The following is a 25,086-nucleotide window of genomic DNA, read 5'->3' as shown; positions in this document are numbered from 1 at the left end:
CTATCTGTATGTCAAATTGCATCTAAATCTGTACATCTGTTTATATAATAAATCCGTAAGGTATATCAACCGACTTAAAAAAAGGGAGGTTGAGAAAAATTCGGACGTTTTTTTAATTTTATTAGGCTTGTTATTTCATAACTCTGTCAGTTCTTAACCGATTTGGAAAATTCTTTTTATATCTTAAATCTTTTTTACTTCAACTACTTTTTTACTAAATCAAAAATCTTTTTTACTTACAGATTGATCCTATAGAAATGTTATCAAAATTAATTCATTGGTTTAGTTTTGGGATCAAAATAACTGTTTTAATCACAATTGAAGTAGATTTTTTTTCGTGGGACACAATCTTTTCTTAATATTTGATACTAGTTTTTGCCCGTTACTCTTCGTACGCTTAGATTTCAGAAGTAGTTTCTAAATTGGTCTAACTTTAAAACCGGTGTATTAAACCGTAAATTCAATTAAATATAGTAGTTTTTGTGTGATGCCGAAATAAACATACAGACAGATAAGCAAAATTTCTAAAAATTATTATTAAATTATATATATATATATATATATATATATAAAATATATATATAATTTAAGAACTTTGTTATTGAAGTCTATTAAAAATTTAAACTCGTAACGGGCATAAACGTATTCTAGATTTGACGAATTGCCATGCTATTACCATTAAAAAAAAGAAGGATTGTTTTCAAACCAATCACTTGGCAAGTAAAAGATTTATTCAGCATTTCATTTGCCAAAGCGGATCCTGTCTGATATTAATATTAATACTAAAGTGGCCGTCTTATTCAATGCCAGTTTCTTACTAAGATTGAGTAATATATACCAATACCTATATATTGGCCAAATATATTAAATCACTTTAGTGCTTTTCGAAATTTCAGTTAGAAAACATTTAAACGTAAAGTTTGCATCAAGTTTATGTTCTAATTTTCTTGTTGTTGTTCAATATGCTTGAATAGGGGGGAAAGGGATTGTTAGTAATAAGGGCTAATAGCACCATTGCTAGCAATATACCCTCTCAGGTCGACCTCCACGCGGTTGCCCCTGGAAACCATCATGGTTAATTCTTGTCGAATTCATCATGGTGGGCCAACTGACCTGCTTTCATCGTCATCTATCATCGCTCATTGGTGCCCCGCCAGCGTGTACCGATAGCGCAAGCGAGGTTACCATTCCATTATCACCCATTAAAAAAAAATATGCTTGAACATTTTAAAACATATAACATCGATTTGGAAGTTCTTTGATTTTGAGTGTATCACTGGTACGCACCTCTTTACATTTCTGTCATTCATGTATGTGTATATGTTTGATTTTGTACAAGTAGTTGCACACAACCATTTTGCATATTTTGTTTTATAGTAATAGGTGGCCAACGTCGTTGGTGACACTAAAATTATTGATATTTAGATACATATGTATATATATTGTTATTGTGTTTACTGTGTGTTGACCTAAAAAAAAAGAAAAAAAAACATCATTTTACTTAGGAAGACTTATGTTTTCTTAACTACCTTGAACAAAAAATCAACAATAAAATAAAAATAAAACACACAACAATAAAATAAAACTTATGTATTCTTAACTACCTTAAACAAAAAAACAACAATAAAATAAAAATAAAACGAAAATGGTAAAGTTGAATATTTAGCTTACATGGACGATATTTTCACCACATTTTGAAAACAAAGCATAACTTAATAACTACAAGACCTAGGACTATAAATTTTAGTATTTTTGTTAGATAATAAGTCTCACTACCCCCTCCCCCCCCCCTTAACCGTTGGTCCACTACTTACAGGATACCCTGTATAATAATAAGTATGAAATACGAGGTTTGTCCGGAAAGTACGTATAAAAGTTTTTTAAAAATTTTATTTTACAATTATTCAGGTAAATCAATTTTATCCCCTTCAAAGTACTCCCCCTGTGACATAATGCACTTGTGCCAACGCCGTTTCCACTGTGAGAAGGCTCCTTGAAAGTCCTCTGGTTGTAGGTTTCTCAGCTGCCCCGTCGTAGCTTTTTTTATCTCATTTATGTCCCCCAAATGCCGCCCCCGAAGTACCAATTTGGTTTTTGGGAACAAGAAGAAGTCACACGGGGCCAAATCCGGCGAATAGGGGGGGTGTTCGGTCACCGTAATGGAATTTTTACTCAAAAACTCACGGACAACAAGAGAGGTGTGGGCAGGGGCATTGTCGTGGTGAAGAATCCAACGCCCCTCTCGCGCCAATTCTGGACGAACTCGTGCCACACGAGCTTTGAGGCGTCTGAGCACATCGACGTTAACACAAGTTCGAATTCTTTCCACGTTTTCGTCGGAATGTGAAGTGGAAGGACGTCCTGAACGTGGGTCATCTTGAACGCTTTCTCGGCCCTCTCTGAATCTTTTTAGCCACTTGTGGACGGTTGGTTCCTTCACAGCATCATCCCCATAAACTGTTCTGAGATCGGCAAAAATTTCACGGCCATTCTTGCCGAGTTTCGAGAGAAACTTGATTACGACGCGCTGCTCTTCAACGGAAGCGGGCTCCATGCCGACGGGGTTTCGTTAAGAGGTAACTTCACAGATGGCGTGACAAGCCAGTTCGCACCGCACGGCGGTCAGACCAGAACTGAAGCATTGTTAGGGACATAAGGAAGGGGTCCTGCGCTTACCTGGCCTCCCCACTCCTCTTTCTCGCATTCCAGAACACTTTTATACGAACTTTCCGGACAGACCTCGTATATTTTACATTTCGTATATGATAGAATGAAAGAAAAAAAAATCGCGCAATAAAATCTTTCCAACAATACACATAAATGCAATGATCGTACTGAATAAAATATAAAAAAAATATATAATATCATTAAACCAATTCCAAAGAAATAGTTCCAGTACCTTAAACCAGTCCGTATTAGGCTTCACTCCCATATCATAGATATCATATCTTTTATTGACTGCAGAGTTAAAATTCTCTCCCAAATAAGGTGGAGGTTATAATATAATGTTGGTAAATACCGGCATACACACACACGAGTTTTTATTGTATATTTATATAGCTTTTAGTGTCATAAACTGTTGAAATTATGTGTCAATCGAGACGAATTATGTGTATACGACAACTATTTGGTCATGCCATGTCTTTTTACTAGTGACGAGAAAATATGACCATAGATAGAGCGTAGACATTATTCTTTATCTATCAATCGTAACTAATTTACAACTGTCATTTTTGACAACAAAAAATATATCTTGAGCATTGTGCAAATACGTTCTTTGCCACTTATCTATATTCAAACCAAAAGTAAAATCTTTATAATATGTTTTTTTTACTAAACATATATGGTACAAAAGACAAACTTAATTCTATATAGTGTTCTCTGATAGTCAATTTATTTGTTTAAACTTTATTAATCAATAAAACGTAGTACAAAGGCGGACTTGATTATAATGGCATTCTCTATCAGTCAACATTTGGGAAGTGCGGAGATTCTCAAAAACTAATAATCTATTTTTCTTAACGCCAAAATCCTTGTGGCTCAGAGATCTAAGTGTCTTGCTTTAATCACTCTTATAATTTGTCTAATATGTATACGCTGATTTCAATGTTTCGACTCGATTCCTTCCTTAGATATCACACTATATGGTATGATTATTGCAATATTTTTCTTATGGAACATAGAATGGCAAATAAGCTGATAGCTCAATTTATGGAAAATAGTAACCATCGCCTATAAAGATGAATTACACAATTACACCATGAACATTACAAAACAGACTTTGAAACCCATGCATGTTATCATTCCTGATATGTTACATTACTTTGTATGTACATTATTTCTATCAGAGAATAGAATATAGAAATCATATTGTCCTATTAGAGAATAGAATTCGAAACTTCATTTGACATTTCATTTCACCAGAGGGAGACTTTGTACAAATGTCACTTGCTTGGGCACCTCTGTCCCATTTGTGTTTTTATCGTGAAACAATTGTATTTGCATGGCTGTGTTTCGGTTTGAAGGGTGGGATATGACAGTGAATTTACAGGGTAAAGAGGAATAACACCTAAGTCCTCAGGAATGCCAAGGCATGGGGCATCATGGACAAAACAGTATACTGTGCTATGTCCATGGTACTGCTCATGTCTATAAGCGACGGTTATCACTTTCCATCAGGTGGGCCATCAGCTTGTTTGCCATTCTAAGTTGCATAAAAAAATTATTGTAACAATAAATAAAAGCGCAAATTGAAATGGACTTTAAAATGACAAAGGATTTTTTTTTATTCTATTGAGTTTGAATACGGTACATTATCATATTATTATTATGATTAGACTTCATACCATTTTGGCTAACAATGGCCTAGAGGTCACTGGACTGTACCAAAAACCTCAATAGGTCGATCATCTATTTAGCATCAGATCTTCGTCCTTCTTTTTTAAAATGAAAATTATAATATACTTTATAACTTATTATTATAAGGTTCAAAATTTAGAACACACATTTTTTTCTTTTCTAAGAAAACGTAGAACATTTTATAAGTACAAATAGAAAAGATCACGCTGTGCGAAAGTGGCGCCAGTTGAAAATAAAATATTTAATATTTCTTTTTTCCCGCCTTTAACGCCATATTAAATCGGACATAAATTTTGTTTACGTTATAACACAACAGCGCCCTCATTGTAATAAATTGGTAATCTTTTCTTAGATTAAGAATAATACAAAATGTTATTCTATCAGAGTCGAAATCTTTATAGAAGGTTAATTGTTAAGTAGTCTTAAAATAATTTAGAAAATAATAAATTTCATAAAATTAACGGACCCAAAATCAAATCCGTACCCTCAATTATGTGAAACAAAATAATATTATTTCGTTGCGAAGGCTCTCAATCAAATAGCGATACTTGATACCTACGTCAACGACACATCGCCGCGTGCCTATGTTAATGTACAGATTAAGTGCCTGGAAAGTAACTGTTATGTACCTAGTACTTACCATGGAGGTCTGATAACGACCTACTTCCAACATATGTACTCCTAGTACTAAAGATTATAAGGTAAAAGGAGGACGAATTAATTATTTTATAAGTACTCACAACGATTACGAGGAAGTGAATTTTCAGTAATAATAGGCTCTAACGTTCTCATTGCGAGCAATGTATCTCTCAGGTCGACCTCTTTATGGTTCTTTCTAGAAAAAAATATAGTTAGTCCTTCTTCATCCTCATCTATCATCTCTCACTGGTGCCCCGCCAGCATATACCGATAGAGCAGGTGGTAGTTACCATTCCATTTTCATCTAATTAGGTAAAAAAGAACTCTTTTTATAACTTTTTGAGAGCTACCTCTTCATCATCATAATCATATCAGCCGTTAACTCTCCACTGCTGAACATAGGCCTCCTCCATAAAGAGGATTTTGCCAGTAGTTGCCATCCTTGGCAGGCGGGTTGGCAAACCGCAGTTAAATTTTGGTGATATATTCAGAAGGACACTGCTCATCTTTCAACCATTTACTTTGAACTAAACTGTTATTATTAAACTGTTAAAACTATTAGTATGTTCCCTTAGTCGCCTCTTACGACACCCATGGGAATTGAAGGGGTGTCACAAACTCTCACAATTTGTAACACAGTGACATACAGGCAGTGGCGTAACAATAAGGTGGCATACCGGGCAAAATGCCACGGGTCCCCGTTCTAAAGAGGTCTCTGATCCGAGAGGTCGTAAGCACAGGAAGATTTTAATATTCATTTGTCACATAAAATAGAAAAAAAAATTTAAGCCAATTCTATACCAAGAACCGCATGGCATCAAGCTTCCACATATAACTAACATATACAACGATATGTTTCAATTCCCATGAATCACTAATACTGGCAACACATTCGCTGTTTAGACTTTGTAGTAATGTGTATGAAAATATTATATTACCAAATATCCCAAACGCTGGCCAGCTGAAATGGATTCCTCCACTGTTATACTTAATATTGTTAAACTGGTACATTTTAACTGCAGTTACACTGCGTTTAACGACTCGTCTTACTGACGTTCCGCAAACTATTTCATCATTAAATGGGTTTACGATTTACTGTAACAAATGGTAGTGATAGAAGCATTTTATTCTGTATATTTCCATGCGTTTCCTATTTAATATAGCTGTCATCTGTTTTGAAGATGAAAGAGAGAGAGATATGCATATTTTTAATTGAACTAGGTTTTATCTTTCAGAAGTCTCTATCACTGTTATTTGATTTGAATTATTTTTTTTAATTCCGCTACCATTAGTATGTGTGTGACTGCCAACACTCGAAGATTAGGAGGGAAAGGGATTGTTAGTAATGGAGACTAAAAATCCCATTGCTAGCAATATACCTAACTAGGTCGACCTCCACGCGGTTCTCCCTGGAAACTATCATGATTAATTCCTGATGAATTCGTCATGATAGGCTAACTGGCCTGTTTTCATTCTCATCTATCACCCTTCACTGGTGCTCCGCCAGCGTATCCCGTTAGCTCAGGCGGGGTTACCTATCCATTTTCATCCAACAAAATAAAAACACTCGAAGATTGACCACCACTATTAGTACCAGAAGTTCTACAACTTTCCGTATCAATCACCGACTGCTATTTTGTTCACGCACGTTTCGCGACACGTGTTTCGCCTCTAAACGAGGCATCTTCGGACAAATTATTAGATTGCTACCCGGAACGTAGTATTAACCCTTGAGCACACAAACTATGAAAATATACAGCGATATATGTACATATAAGTAGATATTTACCACACATAAACTATATTATAAAACACTAAATCAAATCACTGAGTACTAACTAACATGATTATCACTTTTTTAATTTTTAAATCCTTAGTAATACTACAATTGTGGAAGTACGTTTGTTTGTATATTAACAACGTTATACACAATGCGCTATTAAATATAGTGTATGCTATAAAATATAGTACAGACTTAAAAATAATTAGAAATTATTTTGTCCATACTCCTACCAAAACCGCTTCGAGCATATGTTGTGCAAGTTATTGTCCTATTGTCTGTCTCGCTCTAACATACAGATTATTGTATTTTCTTTCCTTTACATTGCCAACTTCTACTACTTCATAATCTAAGGTATAACCTTATGATGCATTAAGAGCTTACCCAATCATTATGGAATACTTGTAATATATGGAATGGAGAAGAATATAGGATACTTTTTGTCCCTGTTCACGCAGACGAAGTCACGGGTAAAAGCTACTAAATAAATACTACTGAACGTATAACATAGCGCCATCTAGTGCCAAATTTTGCTAGTAATGGGGCCGCTTAATCCCATTACTAATAATCCTCTCCCTTTGATTATCAAATGAGGTGTGAAGGATCTAGAGGGGTAGTTTTAGCAAATCATGCTCGCTACATATAAAAAGATAATGTTTCCAACAAAAAAATATCAATAAATAATGTAATCTTATTAATGTAATGAAATTTTAAGTATACGAAGCCTGAACTTTGTACATAGGAGATATTTAAGAAAAAAATTTTATATGAAATTTTATTCGACAGGAGAAATACAAGCTCTAACCACATATTGTATTACTACGTGTTGTATTACTAATTGAATTTGTTACTTTTTATAATTGATTTTTTTTTTTTTATATTTTTAATCATTCTTAGCTAATTATTAATTAATTATTATACTTATTAGCTACTCGTATGCTAAGTCTTCGTGTTCTCTCATTACAGACGGTTTCGGAACCCCGGCCTCCAGCGCCTGAGGAGATGCAGGCGCGACACAGTCTCTGGTGGCATTTAGTGCTCGACCTACCTATATTACTATTAGGTAAGTACATTGAGCTTTATTAAAACGTTTTCTTTTCATTTTACTCGTACCACTGGTGATGAACTGATCTACACTGGGGGGGAAAGGGATTGTTAGTAATGGAGACTGAGAATCCTATTGCTAGCAATATACCCAACCAGGTCTACCTCCTCGCGGTTCTCCCTGGAAACTATCATGGTTAATTCCTGATGAATTCATCATGATGGGCTAACTGGCCTGTTTTCATTCTCATCTATCACCCTTCACTGGTGCCCCGCCAGCGTATCCCGTTAGCGCAGGCGGGGTTACCATACCATTTTCACCCATAAAAAAAAAAATATTTTAACCATTTTAAAGCTTTAATATGTGACTCAATTAATTGTCTGCCATTTGTAATTTTTGTATATAATTTATTATTAATAAGTAAATATGTTGACACTTATATAATATGACGATATAAGAAAAAAATGTGACATTTGGTTTTGTTTTGTAATCGTAGCATAGCATAGTAGAACAATTAAATAAATTTTGTACGCCAGATTCTGGTGAAAATTGTGAACAATATTTAAATATTATGTACCATCTTTATACCATTTTACAAACAAAATAAAGTTATTTGTATTTAACAATTATGAATTATGTTTGTCATTGGCAAGTGACACTAATATACATATAACAAAACAATATCGAACTTCTACTAAACTATTCTTACTATTCTTTGTAAATTCATTTCAAGAGTAACCCCACAGATTTGATGATGAACTGGTTTGGATAGGTTGTAGTTGTAGGCGTTGATAATTTCTAAAAAATATCGTAATTATGCTTGTTATTTCTTGTAGATTGTAATTTATTTTTTCTACAATTGCACATGAGTACATATTATTATATGTTTAGTTTTGTATAATATATATTAATCATTTTAAAAATGGGCGCTAATGACTGAAAAACAATTTGTACTAATGCAGTTATTTACGAATCAAATTGTTAGTTTCTATTTTTTTTTTAATTTTCAGCAGAAATACTTTTGAAACTACTCTCATTATCGATTTCAGTCTAATCTATTGCCAACGACAATTTTGTACTACGTAATTACAATATTAAACCCTATTAACGCATTATTTTTTTAATTTCTTAAAATACAATGTTGCTAGTGTTGCAATTCGAAAATATAAAAAGTTACAAATCCAATATCGATTCCAAATTAATAGGTAAAATAACCATTGAATTTTATTGCAAATTTTAATGCACTGCAGTGTACGTAACAAGTTTTTAAATTACCAACTAAACGGAATATTTAGAATAATTATTTCGCACCATTTATAGTACGTCAATTAGGTTGGTTCTTAGTCGAATTACATTAAACCAAATCCAAAAATAAATTAATCCGATCACAAATAATGACGGGTTGCCAGTATAATGAATGCAAAGTTACTCGGATATCAGAAAATAACTGTACTAAAATCAAAACAAGTTCCACCCACCACTTGCATTATAGTTGTCACTGGCATACAACATGGCAACTATTACAAAATACTTGTAACTTATTAGATTAATTTATTCGTGGCAGAGACGAAGTGCATGTTGCAGATCATTCGATCTGTTCTTTGTACTGCGTAATCCCTATTTCTTATTATTATTATTGCGTTTCTGCAATGTATTTTTTGCAGAGCAAATTAGTTTAAGCATTGCCCCACAAAAAAAATTGCAATTTAATTGTTTGAATGCTTGTATGTTTTCTTATTACTTATTTAAAGATTCTAAAATAATATATTATTTCTGGGGGGAAAGGGATTGTTAATAATGGATACTGAGAATCCCATTGCTAGCAATATACCCAACCAGGTCGACCTCTTTGCGGTTCTCCCTGGAAACTATCATGGTTAATTCCTGATGAATTCATTATGATGGGCTAACTGGTCTGTTTTCATTCTCATCTATCACCCTTCACTGGTACTCCGCCAGCGTATCCCGTTAGCACAGGCGGAGTTACCACACCATTTTCACCCATCATAAAAAAAAAATATTTCTTAAACATTGTGTATGTTTTATGTCTTATGCTAACACTACTACATAAATAAATGGAATAATATAAGTAAACATGTTTTTTTTAATTAATTATTTTTGATAGACTATTTATATATTAATTAATTAATTTATTAATTATAAATTATAACATATATGTATGTATTATTTATTTATTTTACACTTTATTGCACCTAATAATTTTTTTTTATACTACTTAGACTGGCAAACAAGCTGACGGCCCACCTGATGGAAAGTCGTAACCGTCGCCTATAGACATGAGCAATACCATGGACATAACAGAGTGTACTGTTTCGCCCATGATACCCCCCATGAGTTGCCAATCCTGAGGACTCAGGTGTTATTTCTCTGTACCCTGTAAATTCACACCATATCCTACCCTTCAAACCGAAACACAGCCATGCAAACACAACAGCTTCACGGTAGAATCACGAATGGGACAGAGGTACCCAAGCAATCGACTTTTGTACAAAGTCTCCCTCTGTGAAGTGATATAAAAAAGCGGCCTTTACGCTAAGCAATCTCTTCCAGACAATCTTATATATATACATATATGAAAATAATAAATTAAATAATTAATTACTAAATATAGATAAAACTTGGCGTATTTATAAGCGTGCATTTATATCAACATTTGTGATAATTACTTCGACTCGCATACTCGAGAACACCAATAAATTGAGAAGCACGCCATTCATTCAAGCAACACTACCAACATTTCCTATTCTATTTACGTGTATAATATACAACGTGAAATAACTGTTTTATATTAAGTATAACTAGTTTCGTGTTTATCACGGAAACAGTTTTCATTCATAACATTTGCTGCGCGGGCGCAACTAAAGTTGTAAATCTTTCATTACATACGTGTATGTTGCGGCCAAAACTCTTAACCAGTCAAAAATATTATTGTCTAGTAAAATCAATCAAAAGTACTTTTGACTGAACAGGTTGGTCAAACATTATTTTGCCTGAAAATTATTGGTTATTAGTACTTTTGAAGTACTAATAAATGAAGTACTAAGAATTAGTAAATTTGCGGTTAGGTTAGGTACTTTTAACTGTTATTTTAGGGGGGAAAGGGATTGCTAGTAATCGAGACTAAAAATCCCATTGCTAGCAATATACCTAACCAGATCGACCTCCACGCGATTCCCCCTGGATACTGTCATGATTAATTCTTCATAATGAATTCATCATGATAGGCTAACTGGCCTGTTTTCATTCTCATCTATCACCCTTCATTGGTGCTCCGCCAGCGTATCCCGTTAGCGCAGGCGGGGTTACCGTTACCATACCATTTTCACCCATCAAAAAAAAAACTGCCTCACTGCTAGCAATATACTCCATCAGGTCGACCTCCACGCGATCTTCTCTGGAGACTGTCGTGGTTAATTCTTGTTGAAATGGTCACGATGGGCTAACTGATCTGCCAATCCATTTTCATCCAACAAAAAAAACTGTTATTTTATTCAAAAGTATTATGACTAAAGCATACGGTCAAAAGTATTTTTGACTGATTTTGCAAGTCAATAGTACTCTTGACTGGTTAAGAGTTTTAACTGCAACATCCTCGTATATAGTATACCTGAACGGCTGCGCGGCGATCCAATAACACGGTTTCAGACAGGAAATTGCTTCACATGTTATTATGCATTTATAATAATAACCCTGCGATATCTCACTGTGATACGTTGCTTTGTTATGGTTTTTATTTGACCTGTATTGGTTTCTTTAATAAAGAAAGAAAGAAAGAAATTGTAAACTTAGATTTAATCATTTTTGAATAGCTGTTAAATGAATGGTAACCCCGTCTGCGTTGATATATGTTTATGAAAACCTGCTTATGGTAACGGTATACAATGTCGGGCCATCCGTGGAGGATGAAACAATGGGGATCAAGGTAGGTCAGTTAATCCGTCGTGGCAAATTCACTAAAAATTAATCACGATAGTTTCCAGGGGAGACCGAGTGAAGATCGACCTGACATGGTATATTGACAGCAATGAGGTCTAACTTTCCCATTACTAACAATCCCTTTCTCGCTGGAATGACAGGTATTTTCACCATGATGATGTCCAGAAGAGACTGCATGGAGGCTGACATAAGATGTATTGTTGACCATGGGGCAGTTGATCCCCATTATTAACGAGCACAATGCTCTATGTGTTATGTTATATATCTATGCTAGAAAAAAAATTAGAAAAGTTAAATTTCTAAATTCACCCCACCGAGAATTAAACTTGGAACTTCAATATTTCCACTGCACCGAAAGTAATGATTATTTTTTTATTATGTACCTCACAATTAAATTTCCTTACAAGTTACATTATTTCTTAATACAAAAAAAAAATCAATAAAAACAATGTTTAGTAGCATGATATTTCTATAATTTCCGTTAAAGTATTATAGAAATTCCCATAATGTTAATCCAATAAACTCCTCCCACCTTTCTATTAAGTTTATCACGACATCGTTCAAGTTAAGCACCCCATAAACTAAACACAGCTAAGTTTTATTAACCGCAACAACTATTATGTGTTCATTAATTACATTGTATGTTTACAACCGCTGTCTACTTCTATGTAGGTAATATTCCCTATAATCGTTCGGAATCGATTATTAATCGATAATGTACAAAAGTCGATTGCTTGGGTACCTCTGTCCCATTCGTGTTTCAACCGTGAAGCAGTTGTGTTTGCATGGCTGTGTTTCGGTTTGAAGGGTGGGATATGGCGTGAATTTACTGGGTACAGAGGAATAACACCTGAGTCCTCAGGAATGGCAACGCATGGGGGGTATCATGGGCGAAACAGTCTACTCTGTTATGTCCATGGTACTGCTCATGTCTATAGGCGACGGTTACCACTTTCCATCAGGTGGGCCGTCAGCTTGTTTGCCATTCTAAGTTTTATAAAAAAAAAAAAATACGATTAAATCGATTGCAAATAATAAACTGATTATAAATGACTATGACTACTCGATTGACCGGCATAATCGATGATATTAATATGTGTCTTATATATAAATATATAAAGAGCATGCTAAGTTGAAAATATTGAGTGACTAATTGTCCCGTATATTAACGCATAGTCGTAACCACTGAGTCTACATTTTTGAAACATTTCAGATAGGTTTTTTTTTTTTTTTATATTGGATAGATGAAAACTAAGAAAGCAATTTTAAAAATTCAAACCCGTACCCGGGTAAAATGGGAAATGAAAGTTTCTTTACTTTTAAACTGACCTTTTGTTTTCTTTTCTTTACATTTTTTTTTTCTACTTTTCATTAAATTTAAATTTTAGACATGTTTAGTGTGTGATGTTCGTGCTTGTGGTTAGACATGTAGGTTAGGTTAGGTTTGATTTGATGAAAGATACAAAAATTATCTTGGTTTTTTATAAAATTCTCACATTTACCAACTCGCATTGATAAATACTAAGATTTACTGGTAAAACTTAAGATTGACCAATGTACGGGCTTTTACAGTAACGTAATATATAATGTACCTGTATAAAATAGCCAATGGATAAATTCAATAATTAATATTTGCATGCCATTTGATGTGGCGAAACATAATGAACATCTTATAAACTTCACAAATGCAACACCTTTTCTACAATGTTTCTAGCAAATAAATTTCATTTCATTTCAACATATATACTAGAATGAATGGAGATGTCGGTAGAGGCCGCCCTAGACGGACGTATGTCGACCAAATAGGCGACGTGCTGAAGAAGGGCCAAATTAAAAGTGCCCGTAACCGGCGAGCGTGTGTGAAAAGATTGATGAATGTGGAAGAAGCGAAAGAGATTTGTTTAAATCGAAGCATTTGGCGTTCCATTGTTTCTGCCTACCCTAATGGGAGACGGGCGTGACAGATATGTATGTATGTATGTATATATACTAGAAAAATGATAGAAAAGTGCCATACAATCACTCTAATACACTGTTAGTAATTAACATATTATAATTTTAACTGATAATATTGTTTTGAAAGTACTATTACTAAAATGAATAATACTGCATACCATATCTATTATAACCTAATAGGGCAATCAGTTTGAGCCCCATTGCTAGCAATATGCCTTATTAGGTCGACCTCCACGTGGTTCCCCCTGGAAACCATCATGAACAATTCTTGTTGAATTCGTCACGATGGGCTAACTGACTTACTTCATCCTCACCTATCATCCTTCACTGGTGCCCCGCCGGTGTATACTAATAGCGCGGATGGGGCTACCATTCCATTATCAGCTATTAAAAAAAAAATAGGACAATCGAATTAAGATTATTTTGGGTGAACACTATCGATTATTATAATCGATTTAGGCCAACACTACGTCTATAAAGATCGCCTGCGCAAAACTTAATACAATAACGAAATCGCTTTTATAATTCTATAAACATTAAATTATTACGAAAATTTGTTTTACAATTTAATGTTAGCTTTGTTTTTAACCGACGTAAAGAAAGGTTAAATTATAGAATTAAAAAAATCTTAAATTGACCGTGTTTACAATTAGTAACTGTGGCATTCTTTTTCTACGGCAGATGGCTATATTTATATTTAAAAAAAAAATTATTGAAAGATGGAAGAGAGTTCTCCGTACTGTTCTTATTTTATTAAAGTGATCATTCAAAATTAATATTATTTTAAAAGAAATATTTAAAATTACAATTTGCTCAGCGTTGGTAAATATTATAATGATGTATATAATTGTCTCTTATATTTCTAATAATTAAATAGTTTAAAAACATAGACTAAATGAAACTGTAATTATTCCATTAATACAATATACAATAAAACGACCATAGACAAGGATTCAATACATTATATTAAACTTGATGGATTTAAAAATGTATGCGTTCTCCTATTATATGACAATTGACATATATTTTTAATTGTAATTAATAGTACATACAACGGCCAGCAACTGAGGCATGGATGTACATAGCAATTTATCTGGCCGCAAAACACGACAGATATGGATTTTCATACAACTTTTGCCGACCGCTGCCCGCATGTATCTGGCCAGTACGGCAATTTTGATTTATCTCGAAGAAGATTGTCAAAATAATGCTCATTCATTTCCAAGCATGTTTGAGAAAAAAAATATAACAAAAAGTTTTTATGTCAGTAATAAATTTTGTTGGAGTTTCCAACAATAAAAAGATATTTTCAACAAATATTTTAAATAACTGATGAATCAATAATTCTTTTCTAATGAAATCTATTGATGTAGACAATTCAAGTTTGTCACGCGGGATCACGTATGACCATACACGACAGGGACAGGCGGGAACAAAAATGCTTCTGATATAATAAAATTTTCCACTAGCTTTTGCCCACAACTTCGTACGCGAAGTTTTAAAGATACGTAACTATTTCTAAAGGGTAAAACGAAAATAAAATATACACCAACTTTTAAGTTAGATCCTCAAAAACTAAATAAAAAAAAACCATATTTTAATTTAAGTAAGCAATTTTTGCGTAATTTTGCAGAATTTATATACAAACAAAAATTTTGAAAATTATTATTAAGACCGCTCTTATTAAATTTTCTTGTATTTCCTAGTGTTTATTATATTAGTAAGAAATTCTTAGAAGTTCTTAGTAAGAGATTAATATAAATTTACTTTTTTAGAGATATATACCAGAGGGAGATTTCGTACAAGAGTCGATTGCTTAGGTATCTCTTTCCCATTTGTGTTTCTACCGTGAAGCAGTTGTATTTCCATAGCTGTGTTTCGGTTTATAGGGTGAGATATGGCAGTGAATTTACAAGGTACAGAGGAATTACACCTGAATCCTCAGAAATGGCAACGCATGGGGGGTATCATGGGCGAAACAATATACTCCGTTATGTCCATGGTTTTGCTCATGTCTATAGGCGACGGTTACCACTTTCCATCAGGTGGGCCGTCAGCTTGTTTACCATTCTAAGTTGTATAAAAAAATATCTACTAATTCACAATTAGCAAAAAAAACATACATAAACATTGTAAACATTAACATTACTCGATGTCTTAAGAGATTCGTCTCAGTCAGCCACAGACCCGAGTGACTGGAACAAATTCTTTAGCGATATTACTAAAGCCTTTCGTGAATAATTCGTTGTACTTCGATTTAGTAAATGGATAATTTGATGCTTAGTTGGTGATTAGAGATACTGGCTTAGGTTGTGACGTATAAAAAATTCATTGTAAAAAAGTAACATCTGATCGGGCCACTTTTTTTTTTATATAAAATGAAATAATTTATTTACCTATACTAATGAAGTAAATTGGCGGAACTGGTATGGGTTCCAGGCTACCTTAACTCATTTTAATATTCTTCTCCTTATATTTCCTCTCCAACTAATGAAGGTTTTTTTTTATGAATAAAATTGGAATGGTAACCCCGCTTGCGGTGTCGGTATACGCTGGGGAAGCACCAGTAAAGGATGATAGGTGAAGATGGAGCAGGTCAATTGGCCCATCGTAATGAATTCATCAAAAATTAACCACGATGGATGGCTATGATGGTTTCCAGGGGGAACGCGTGGAGATCGCGACCTGATTGAGTATATTGTTAGCAATAGGGTTGTTAGATCCCCATCACTAATAATCGCTAACCCCCCCCCCCCCCCAATTAGTGGAGCTTAGCTATCAGCTCACGAAGTCTATCCTTGTCTCTTGTGAGATAGAATAATTCGATTATACTCACAATTCCACTTCCAGATATTGTATAGCCAATACTTTTTTCTACGACCGATTCTTCTCTTGTCACCAATGTTTCTCATGATAATCACGTTTAGAAAGTGATATCTAAGTGCATGCCTAAGATTCTTAATACTATATGTTTTAATATTTTTATTTGAATATTATTAGGTATAATATACATAGAGTCATTTTAGCAACGATGTGTCACATTTATTGTCACATTGAACAAATGAAAACCCATGTCGTATTCAATAATGATGTTTTAGTTGTTAATTCCAAGTCTGTACTACCTCTTTTGTTATGCAATGAACATTTTTAAATTTGTTTCTCATTCATTTTTCATTCATACATCTTAAGAATGAATGCTAATATATTCCAGACAGATTTAATTGACCAAAACAAAAATACGGAAATACGTATTAGGTATTTAAACGATCTAAACGAGGAAGAATAGTTAAGTATTTTTATATATTTTTTGTTAATTATATTACGATGATAATCGCCGATACTGAACCTATTTTGAAAATCATTTTTGCAACCTAACCTTAGAAGGTTTTTTTTTTTACAATACTTATAAACCGATTTGAATTTTTTTTTTTGTCATTGTTATTGCAATCATAAAATAACTATTTTTGTCATGATTAAATTCTGAGTTAGTTTTTAGGAACAAAATCTTATATTATGTCCAATTAAATCCACTGTTTTGGGGGAAAGGGATTGTTAGTAAAGGAGTTTGATAGCCCCATTGCTAGCAGTATGCTCAATTAAGTTAACCTCCACGTGGTTCCCCCTGGAAACCATCGTGAACAATTCTTGTTGAATTCGTCACGATGGGCTAACTAACCTGCTTCATCCTCACCTATCATCTTTCACTGGTGCCCCGCCGGTGTATACCGATAGCGCGGGTGGGGTTACCACTCCATTATCACCCATTAAAAAAATCCAGTTTTTTTTATACGAATATACTTGTTTAACCGGTTATATCTGGTAAAATTTTAGTTTACAAATTGTCTCATCGACTGTACTAGAGTCGTGCCGTGCTGTCAGGGCTGTGTCAGCGCTGTGTCAACAGTGTCAGGTAACGTGTCAAGCCAGATAACTGACATAACTGACCACCCAACGAGATGTAACCGAGAGTCGAACCACCGACACCTTATCTGTGGGCAAACATAACGTTTAGTATTGTTTAAATAATGTCTTTTTACCTCTTTTGTACACGCTTTTGAGAAAAGATAAAATTTAATTTATTAGTAGCTAATGTAACAATTATAATTAACAAAAGATATAAGTACTCTAAATAAATTACTATTAAGTAGCGAGCACAACCACAGTTAGACTTTGGTGATGATCTAAGAGGGACGTTGCTTATCCCTCGCCCATAAAGTACCCTTAATCGACACTTACGACACCCACAGGAAAGGAAGGGGTGGCCTATTTTATACTAGGACTTTGTACAGAAGTCAATTGCTTAGGTACCTCTGTCCCATTCGTGTTTCAACCGTGAAGCAGTTGTGTTTGCATGGCTGTGTTTCGGTTTGAAGGGTGAGATATGGCGTGAATTTACTAAGTACAGAGGAATAACACCTGAGTCCTCAGGAATGGCAACGCATGGGGGGTATCATGGGCGAAATAGTATACTCTGTTATGTCCATGGTACTGCTCATGTCTATAGGCGACGGTTGCCACTTTCCATCAGGTGGGCCGTCAGCTTGTTTGCCATTCTAAGTTGTATAAAAAAAAAAAGTACTACACTAAAACACAATATATTGTACTTAACAAATATGTGAACTAATTCGCAAGCGCAATCCATAAATAACATACAGCCAAATGAATACAATCCATATTTAGTAATCGATTCGTTAATCGATACCGTATTCGAATCACCGATGTTTTGGTTCATCGACTTGTACGCGCCATACTCGTAGTTTTGGGAACGTGACGCGGTAATACAAAATCGGTATGTTACCGTTTCACGGGAACCCAAAACAATGGGTTTCATAGTAATTTGATATATTATTGAAACCATAAACTGTTGCATATGCAATAGTTTTGTTCGGTTGAACGTAATCGAATACGTTGCTCTCTTGCGAAACTCAATGCTTATTTACTGACTACGTAAAAATAATAAAAAATTAAGTTTGTCTCTTTGTTAATTTATCTGGCTATTTTTGCCTATTAATTAACTGTTAAACATTATAGCCAAATGAAATCTAATTGCTGTGTGGTTTTGGTAAAGAATAGGCCATCCATTCCTTTCTCGTGGATGTCGTAAAAGGCGACTAAGGGTACATAATGGTAGGGAGATAGGCAGCAGCGTCCCTCTTAAAACTTAATGTACTTATAGATAGATAGATACTCTTTATTGTTTCCTCCAAAAGATTACAATAGTAAACTTATTATATATATAAACAATTACAAGAAATAATCACAATGAGAAAACAATGGGCGACCTTATCGCTAAAAGCGGTCTCTTCCAGTCAACCTTTGGATGGAGAGGAGTAATTATAAACAATTTGGTGGAAGGCACGATGAAAAATTTGGTTAGTTGTAAATATGGAGATATATATATATATATATATATATATATATATATATATATATATATATTACACATACGAATACATATAACACAATAATATTGGAATTTACAATATTAGAGTCCAGAATTTTTCCCTTATAAAACGCTTCCACTGCAGTGTTTTACTTTACATAACTAATTATAAAAATAAACTCATGATTATGGAAAGAACATAATGTTAATTTGCCAATGTATATATAGACAGCTGGTTAATTAAATATAAATAATATTATGCTAATTAAATAAACAAAACAATATCAGCCTTGAACTTGTACCATTATTTGGCAGTATTTTCCTCTTCCATTGGTTCAATTCATTTTCTGTGTAATTTATTTAAGTTTAATAATGTTATTGAAATAATTTTATTGCAAAACTATTCAGTAATCTGCATTATTACGGAAATTAAACGCTTTTAGTCGGAATTCGAGTATTTCGTTATAATTTGATTACGTACTTAGAGATATTATGTTGTAAACGCTTACAAAGTATTAGATTAGTTTTACATTATTTTAATAGATACTTAAGTACAATACATACAAAATATTGCTATAAATGACAATAAGGTCAGTAATTAAGTATATTTTCATTACGTTTCTATGCGATTTAATAAGGTTCACAATTAAATATTTATTGTGACACAAAAAAAGTTTAGCAAATTATAAATCAATTTTTGATGGCTCCCGCAATAAAAAACATGAGAAAATATATCTTTCAAGCACTGTGACTGATTTTTTTAAAGAAAAAAAAAATGAAATATAGTTTTTAAGTTAACTTCAGTGTGACAATTTCAATTAGCTCTTATGGTTCGAACTAATATGATCAGTGGTGTCGATTCTGAAGCAGCATCTCTCTAAATTTATCTCTTAACCTGATACTTTAATTTGATAATTTCGCCAAATTACTGTTTTATGGACTATCTTATATTATCTATTGTTAACTGTTGACTTTACTTATAAGACACTTTATGTAATATGTATTAATTTGAAGTTCGTCTTAGTGTATTGAAACGGCTTAATGTGACTGTAGAACAGGAAGCCAAAGCCGAAACGTTCATACTTTTAAATGTCAGAAGAATAAATGACAGCTTTGACAGCTGTCATCAGTTCGATGACAATCGAAAAGCTATTAATTTATGATTGTTTTCGCGGCATTTTGTAATAGACAAAGTATTAAACTTGTAAATAGTATCCGCGCGTTTTACTTCTGTCCCCTTTAAAACTATAAACTAAAGTTATAATATTTTAACTTAAATCTTTTACAAATTTACTTAATATTGGTTCATATAATGAAGATTTTGCTGTAATATCAAAATGGAATCTTAATTTTGAGACAAGTTTAAGAAAATGGCGTCTCTGAATCGATTCCGATGTTAACTAATGGTGGACTTTTATCTTTATACTTCCTGTATGCAAGAAATACATTTTTACTTTACTATTTCGAATGAATACAAAGTTACGCCGAGTGTACCTGTCATCTCGCGTAAGCTGACAAGTGTGTAAAGTAGGCCGTGTCCACATTGAGCGGTTTTACGACGCCTACTGGACAGTACTCTTGCGGTTTATGGCTCCATCGCATGACAACTAACCGATCAAAGTTAACAAGAAAATAATTTAGAAATTTACTTTAAAAAAACATCTATTTCAATAGTGAAACCAACTCTGGAGGTGGTCCTATGAATTGCAAAAAAGAATAATCAAAATCAGTTAATAATTGACAAAGATATCGTATAACAAATATCTCATACAAATAAAATATGGAAAAAATTAAAAGCTCCTACTTTTGGATGCCCATTTAAAATGCAATAATAATTATAAATTTATTATAACTAGTTTAAATACGAACGAAACGAATTGATTGTTTGGGATAAAAAAAACCATGTCCTTCTACATTCCAAATAGAACGTGTAGGCCAATTGCCAAATTTCAGCATGATTAGTTATGCAACAAAAACGTCAAGAGATTATAAAAAAAAAAACTCATTCTCACATCTAGACATGAAACAGCAAGACAAAGCAATTCAAACTAAGATTTATAATATAACTAACAATATTTTTTTTATACCACGGAAATGGCAAACTAGTATACAGCCCGACTAATAGTAAACGGTTGGAGGGAAAGGGATTGTTAGTAATGGAGACTGAGAATCCTATTGCTAGCAATATACCCAACCAGGTCGACCTCCTCGCAGTTCTCTCTAGAAACTATCATGGTTAATTCCTGATGAATTCATCATGATGGGCTAACTATTTTCATTCTCATCTATCACCCTTCACTGGTGCCCCGCCAGCGTATCCCGTTAGCGCAGGCGGGGTTACCATACCATTTTCACCCATCAAAAAAAAAATACTAGGGACTTCACGCACGCGTTGCCGACCCTGAAGAAACCTTAACGTACCTACCCATTTTAAAAAACCCCATATTGTAGTCTCTTTAGGTTCAAAGTAACTATTTTCCAACGAATATTAGAGAGATAACAAAAAAAAAATTAAACAATACAATATACAATTTTACTGATGTAATATTTATAAAATTTATACACTTTAATATAATTTATACACCTACTTTATTATACCATAAATAATTTACTTACACTTTTTATTACGTCACTAAACGTGTTAAAGTTGAAACGTCACCAATTATTAATATTTATTATTTATTGCCATCATTAAAAAACTGTCATTAAAAATTAATTAATTATGCATATTAAAATTACTTGTTACATGTTCTGAGCATCGTTAAAAGAAAGCTGCTTTTAAACGTGCATCATAAAAGATATAATTATAGACAATATTATATTAAGGTACCGACACGCATGATAGTTACTTTGAAACTAAAACCATTACATAATAAGTAACATGTGTGAAGATGTGTGACGACGGGAAGTGACCTCACTTATTATATACTAAAAGTTATGAACGGAAAAGGAAGTTATGTTATTAGTTTATGGACATATTATTCAATCTAGCTATAAGCTTTTTAGGAGATCTCTTTAGGACAATATACGATATTTTTTTTTTATACATCTTAGAATGGCAAACAAGCTGACGGCCCACCTGATGGAAAGTGGTAACCGTCGCCTATAGACATGAGCAGTACCATGAACATATGTATGTTGTAGTTATTAAACGATTTTCAAAAAAGTTGGTATCAATTCATTTTAAATGAGTTTTGATAATTCTTTTTACAATTAGTAAGGTTTACTTCCATATTAGAAAAAAATTTGGTCTATTTATTTATAAAAATTGTTTAAATTGGTTTCTACTACTGTTCTTTTATTTTTGCGTAACACTACATACACACTGTAACTATTTCTTTAAAAAAAAACATTATTTGATTTACACCAAAATTGTTTAAATTAATTTTAACTACATTTTGCATAACAATGTACACAGTAACTATTTCTTTAAAAAAAGAAATGATTATTTAGTTCAATTAGTTACAAAAATTGTTTAAATTAGTTTTAATTATTTTTTGCGTGACACTATACACATACACATACACTATATCTTTAAAAAGATAAACTGTTATTGAGTTTATTTATTTACAAAAATTGTTTACGTTAGTTTTCATAAATATTACTTTGTTCTACAACCGTTGACAGCATGCTACTCGGACCAAAGTCTACACAGCTGATTGCGCTGCGTTTGTTATTATAATTAACATAATTATCAGACACATATTTAAAGGATATATGTATGTATATCTGAGTTCAACTGTCACTTCAATGATTAGCGTGAACATATTTTGACATCTGATGCTTAATTAACTGGTGTTTGCTTTTGTCGAAGTAATGTAAATAGAAAATATTGTTTTTTTACATTAACACGAATATAGATTGAACAACAAATTGATTGAACAACAATTTATTTGATTGATTTTTCCTACCCTAGTGGGAGCCAGGCGTGACAGATATGTATGTATGTATGAATATAGATTTATTGTTGTTTGAATTTACGCCTCTTTTTTTTTGTCAAACGGCAACATTTGATTTGTGTGAACTTATATATATATATATATATATATATATTTTTTTTTTTTTTTTTTTATTCACAAATTATACCTTATATTTTTTTAGATTTAGACAATTAGACCTGATTCCCAAGATTTGTGGCCAAACTTAGTGCTTACGATGAAATATGCCAAAATAAACTCCATAGACGGAGATTAATTCACATTTAGCTTTTACTCGCGACCCCGTCCACGTCATATGTTCACCGACTAAGATAAAAAGTAACTCATGCCCTCCATTCTTTTCAGTCGTACATTCTTGACAGAGCGGTCGTGGTTTTTATGCTGATAGTAGATTGTAGATGAGGCGCTCCTTCGCGATTGAGGTCCTTGCAATACGTCTCCATCTACTTCTGCTCACAGCCGAGCGAGAGCATTCCACAATAGACTGCTGTGTGGCTGTTTTGATGAGGTCAGTCCATCGCGTTGGTGATCTACCCCGAAAACGTTTGCCTTGTACCGACCCTTGGACAATTACAATTGTTCCAAACAGTTTTCGTTGGGAGGGGAAAGGGATTGTTAGTAATGAAGTTTGACAGCCCCATTGCTAGCAATATGCCTTATTAGGTAGACCTCCACGTGGTTCCCCCTGGAATACCATCGTGAACAATTCCTGTTGAATTCGTCACATTGGGATAACTGACCTACTTCATCCTCACCTATTATTCTTCACTGGTGCCCCGCCGGTGTATACCGATAGCGCGGGTGGGGTTACCATTCCATTATCATCTATTAAAAAAAAAACAGTTTTCATTCTGGATGATATGGCCGAAGTACTTCTCCATTGCATATTATCATTTCATTATCAGTATATACCAAATTTCATGGTAATTGGCTAAAAAACAAACTCATTTTCATATTTAAAATGTTAATAAGGATAGTAAGGATTAAATGGGACACACTTATTATTTATCTACTTCCAGTCAGTTGTTAAGGGGTCAGATAGGTATTATTAGCCCAGAAATTCTAATACGCTAACAGCTCTATCGTTGGCCTCAAATAGGCCAAGTTATTGGTGTTACGATATGTCTAGATCACAATAACACTTTTTATTTTAACGATCTCTTATCCTTTTTAAAGTATTGGAACATTTTCAATGTTGCCAGATGCATTTCTTTGTTTTTACCCCAATATCGGATATTTTCTCTTTAAATTGATACGATTTACTTCGTTGTTGCCCAATAATAAACTTGTGTCGCTTCTCTTTACATTTTACCATATAGCGACTACGCGAATAAAGGAAAAAAGAAAAAAAAATCCCCAACTATATCTATTCTCTAAAATTTTACGAACACAAAATTGTTTACCCAACTAATATAAACTATTAATATTACAGAGAGGAAAGATTTGATTTTTTAATGAATAAAAAAATACATAATCGAGTTAAAAATTCTCTCATCTACGGAAAGCTGCATTATCAGTAAATAACATATTCTTCTATTTTATTTACAATAGAGATCTCTAAAATAATAGTAACTTATCGCCACGTCTTCCTTCCCGTATCGTAAGAGAACTAAATGGTCGAGGGATGGGCAGTAGTGTCCCTCTTAAAACATCGCCAAAGTATAACTGCGGTTGCCTACCCGCCAGTCAAGCGTGGCAACTTTTTTTTGGTATGGGTGAAAATGGTATGATAACCCCGCCTGCGCTAACGGGATACGCTGGCGGAGTACCAGTGAAGGGTGATAGATGAAAACGAAAACAGGCCAATTAGCCCATCATGATGAATTCATCAGGAATTAACCATGATAGTTTCCAGGGAGAACCGCGAGGAGGTCGACCTGGTTGGGTATATAGCTAGCAATAGGATTCTCAGTCTCCGTTACTAACAATCCCTTTCCCCCAGCGTGGCAACTACTAACAAAACTCTTTATGAGGGGGGCCTATATTCAGCGATGAACATCTTATGATATGATGATGACTCGTGCGAAGC

At 33.6% G+C, this 25,086-nt stretch overlaps 1 protein-coding gene across 3 annotated transcripts in view; it reads left to right on the top strand.

Moving 5' to 3' along the window:
• Positions 1-25,086, top strand: part of LOC113521732 (phospholipid phosphatase 2-like) — a 105,722-nt gene that overhangs the window by 43,559 nt on the left and 37,077 nt on the right. For all 3 annotated transcript variants that reach the window (XM_026907374.3, XM_031909758.2, XM_052899787.1), the window contains exon 2: positions 7,745-7,841. In XM_026907374.3, coding sequence (XP_026763175.2) covers positions 7,745-7,841 — 97 coding nt within the window. The remainder of the gene's footprint in view (positions 1-7,744; positions 7,842-25,086) is intronic.

This window comes from Galleria mellonella, unplaced genomic scaffold, assembly GCF_026898425.1.
Source record: "Galleria mellonella isolate WM207_F2 unplaced genomic scaffold, CSIRO_AGI_GalMel_v1 utg63, whole genome shotgun sequence".
NCBI lineage: Eukaryota > Metazoa > Arthropoda > Insecta > Lepidoptera > Pyralidae > Galleria > Galleria mellonella.
Note: the sequence above shows the minus strand (reverse complement) of the source record. Positions and strands in the feature narration are given on the sequence as shown.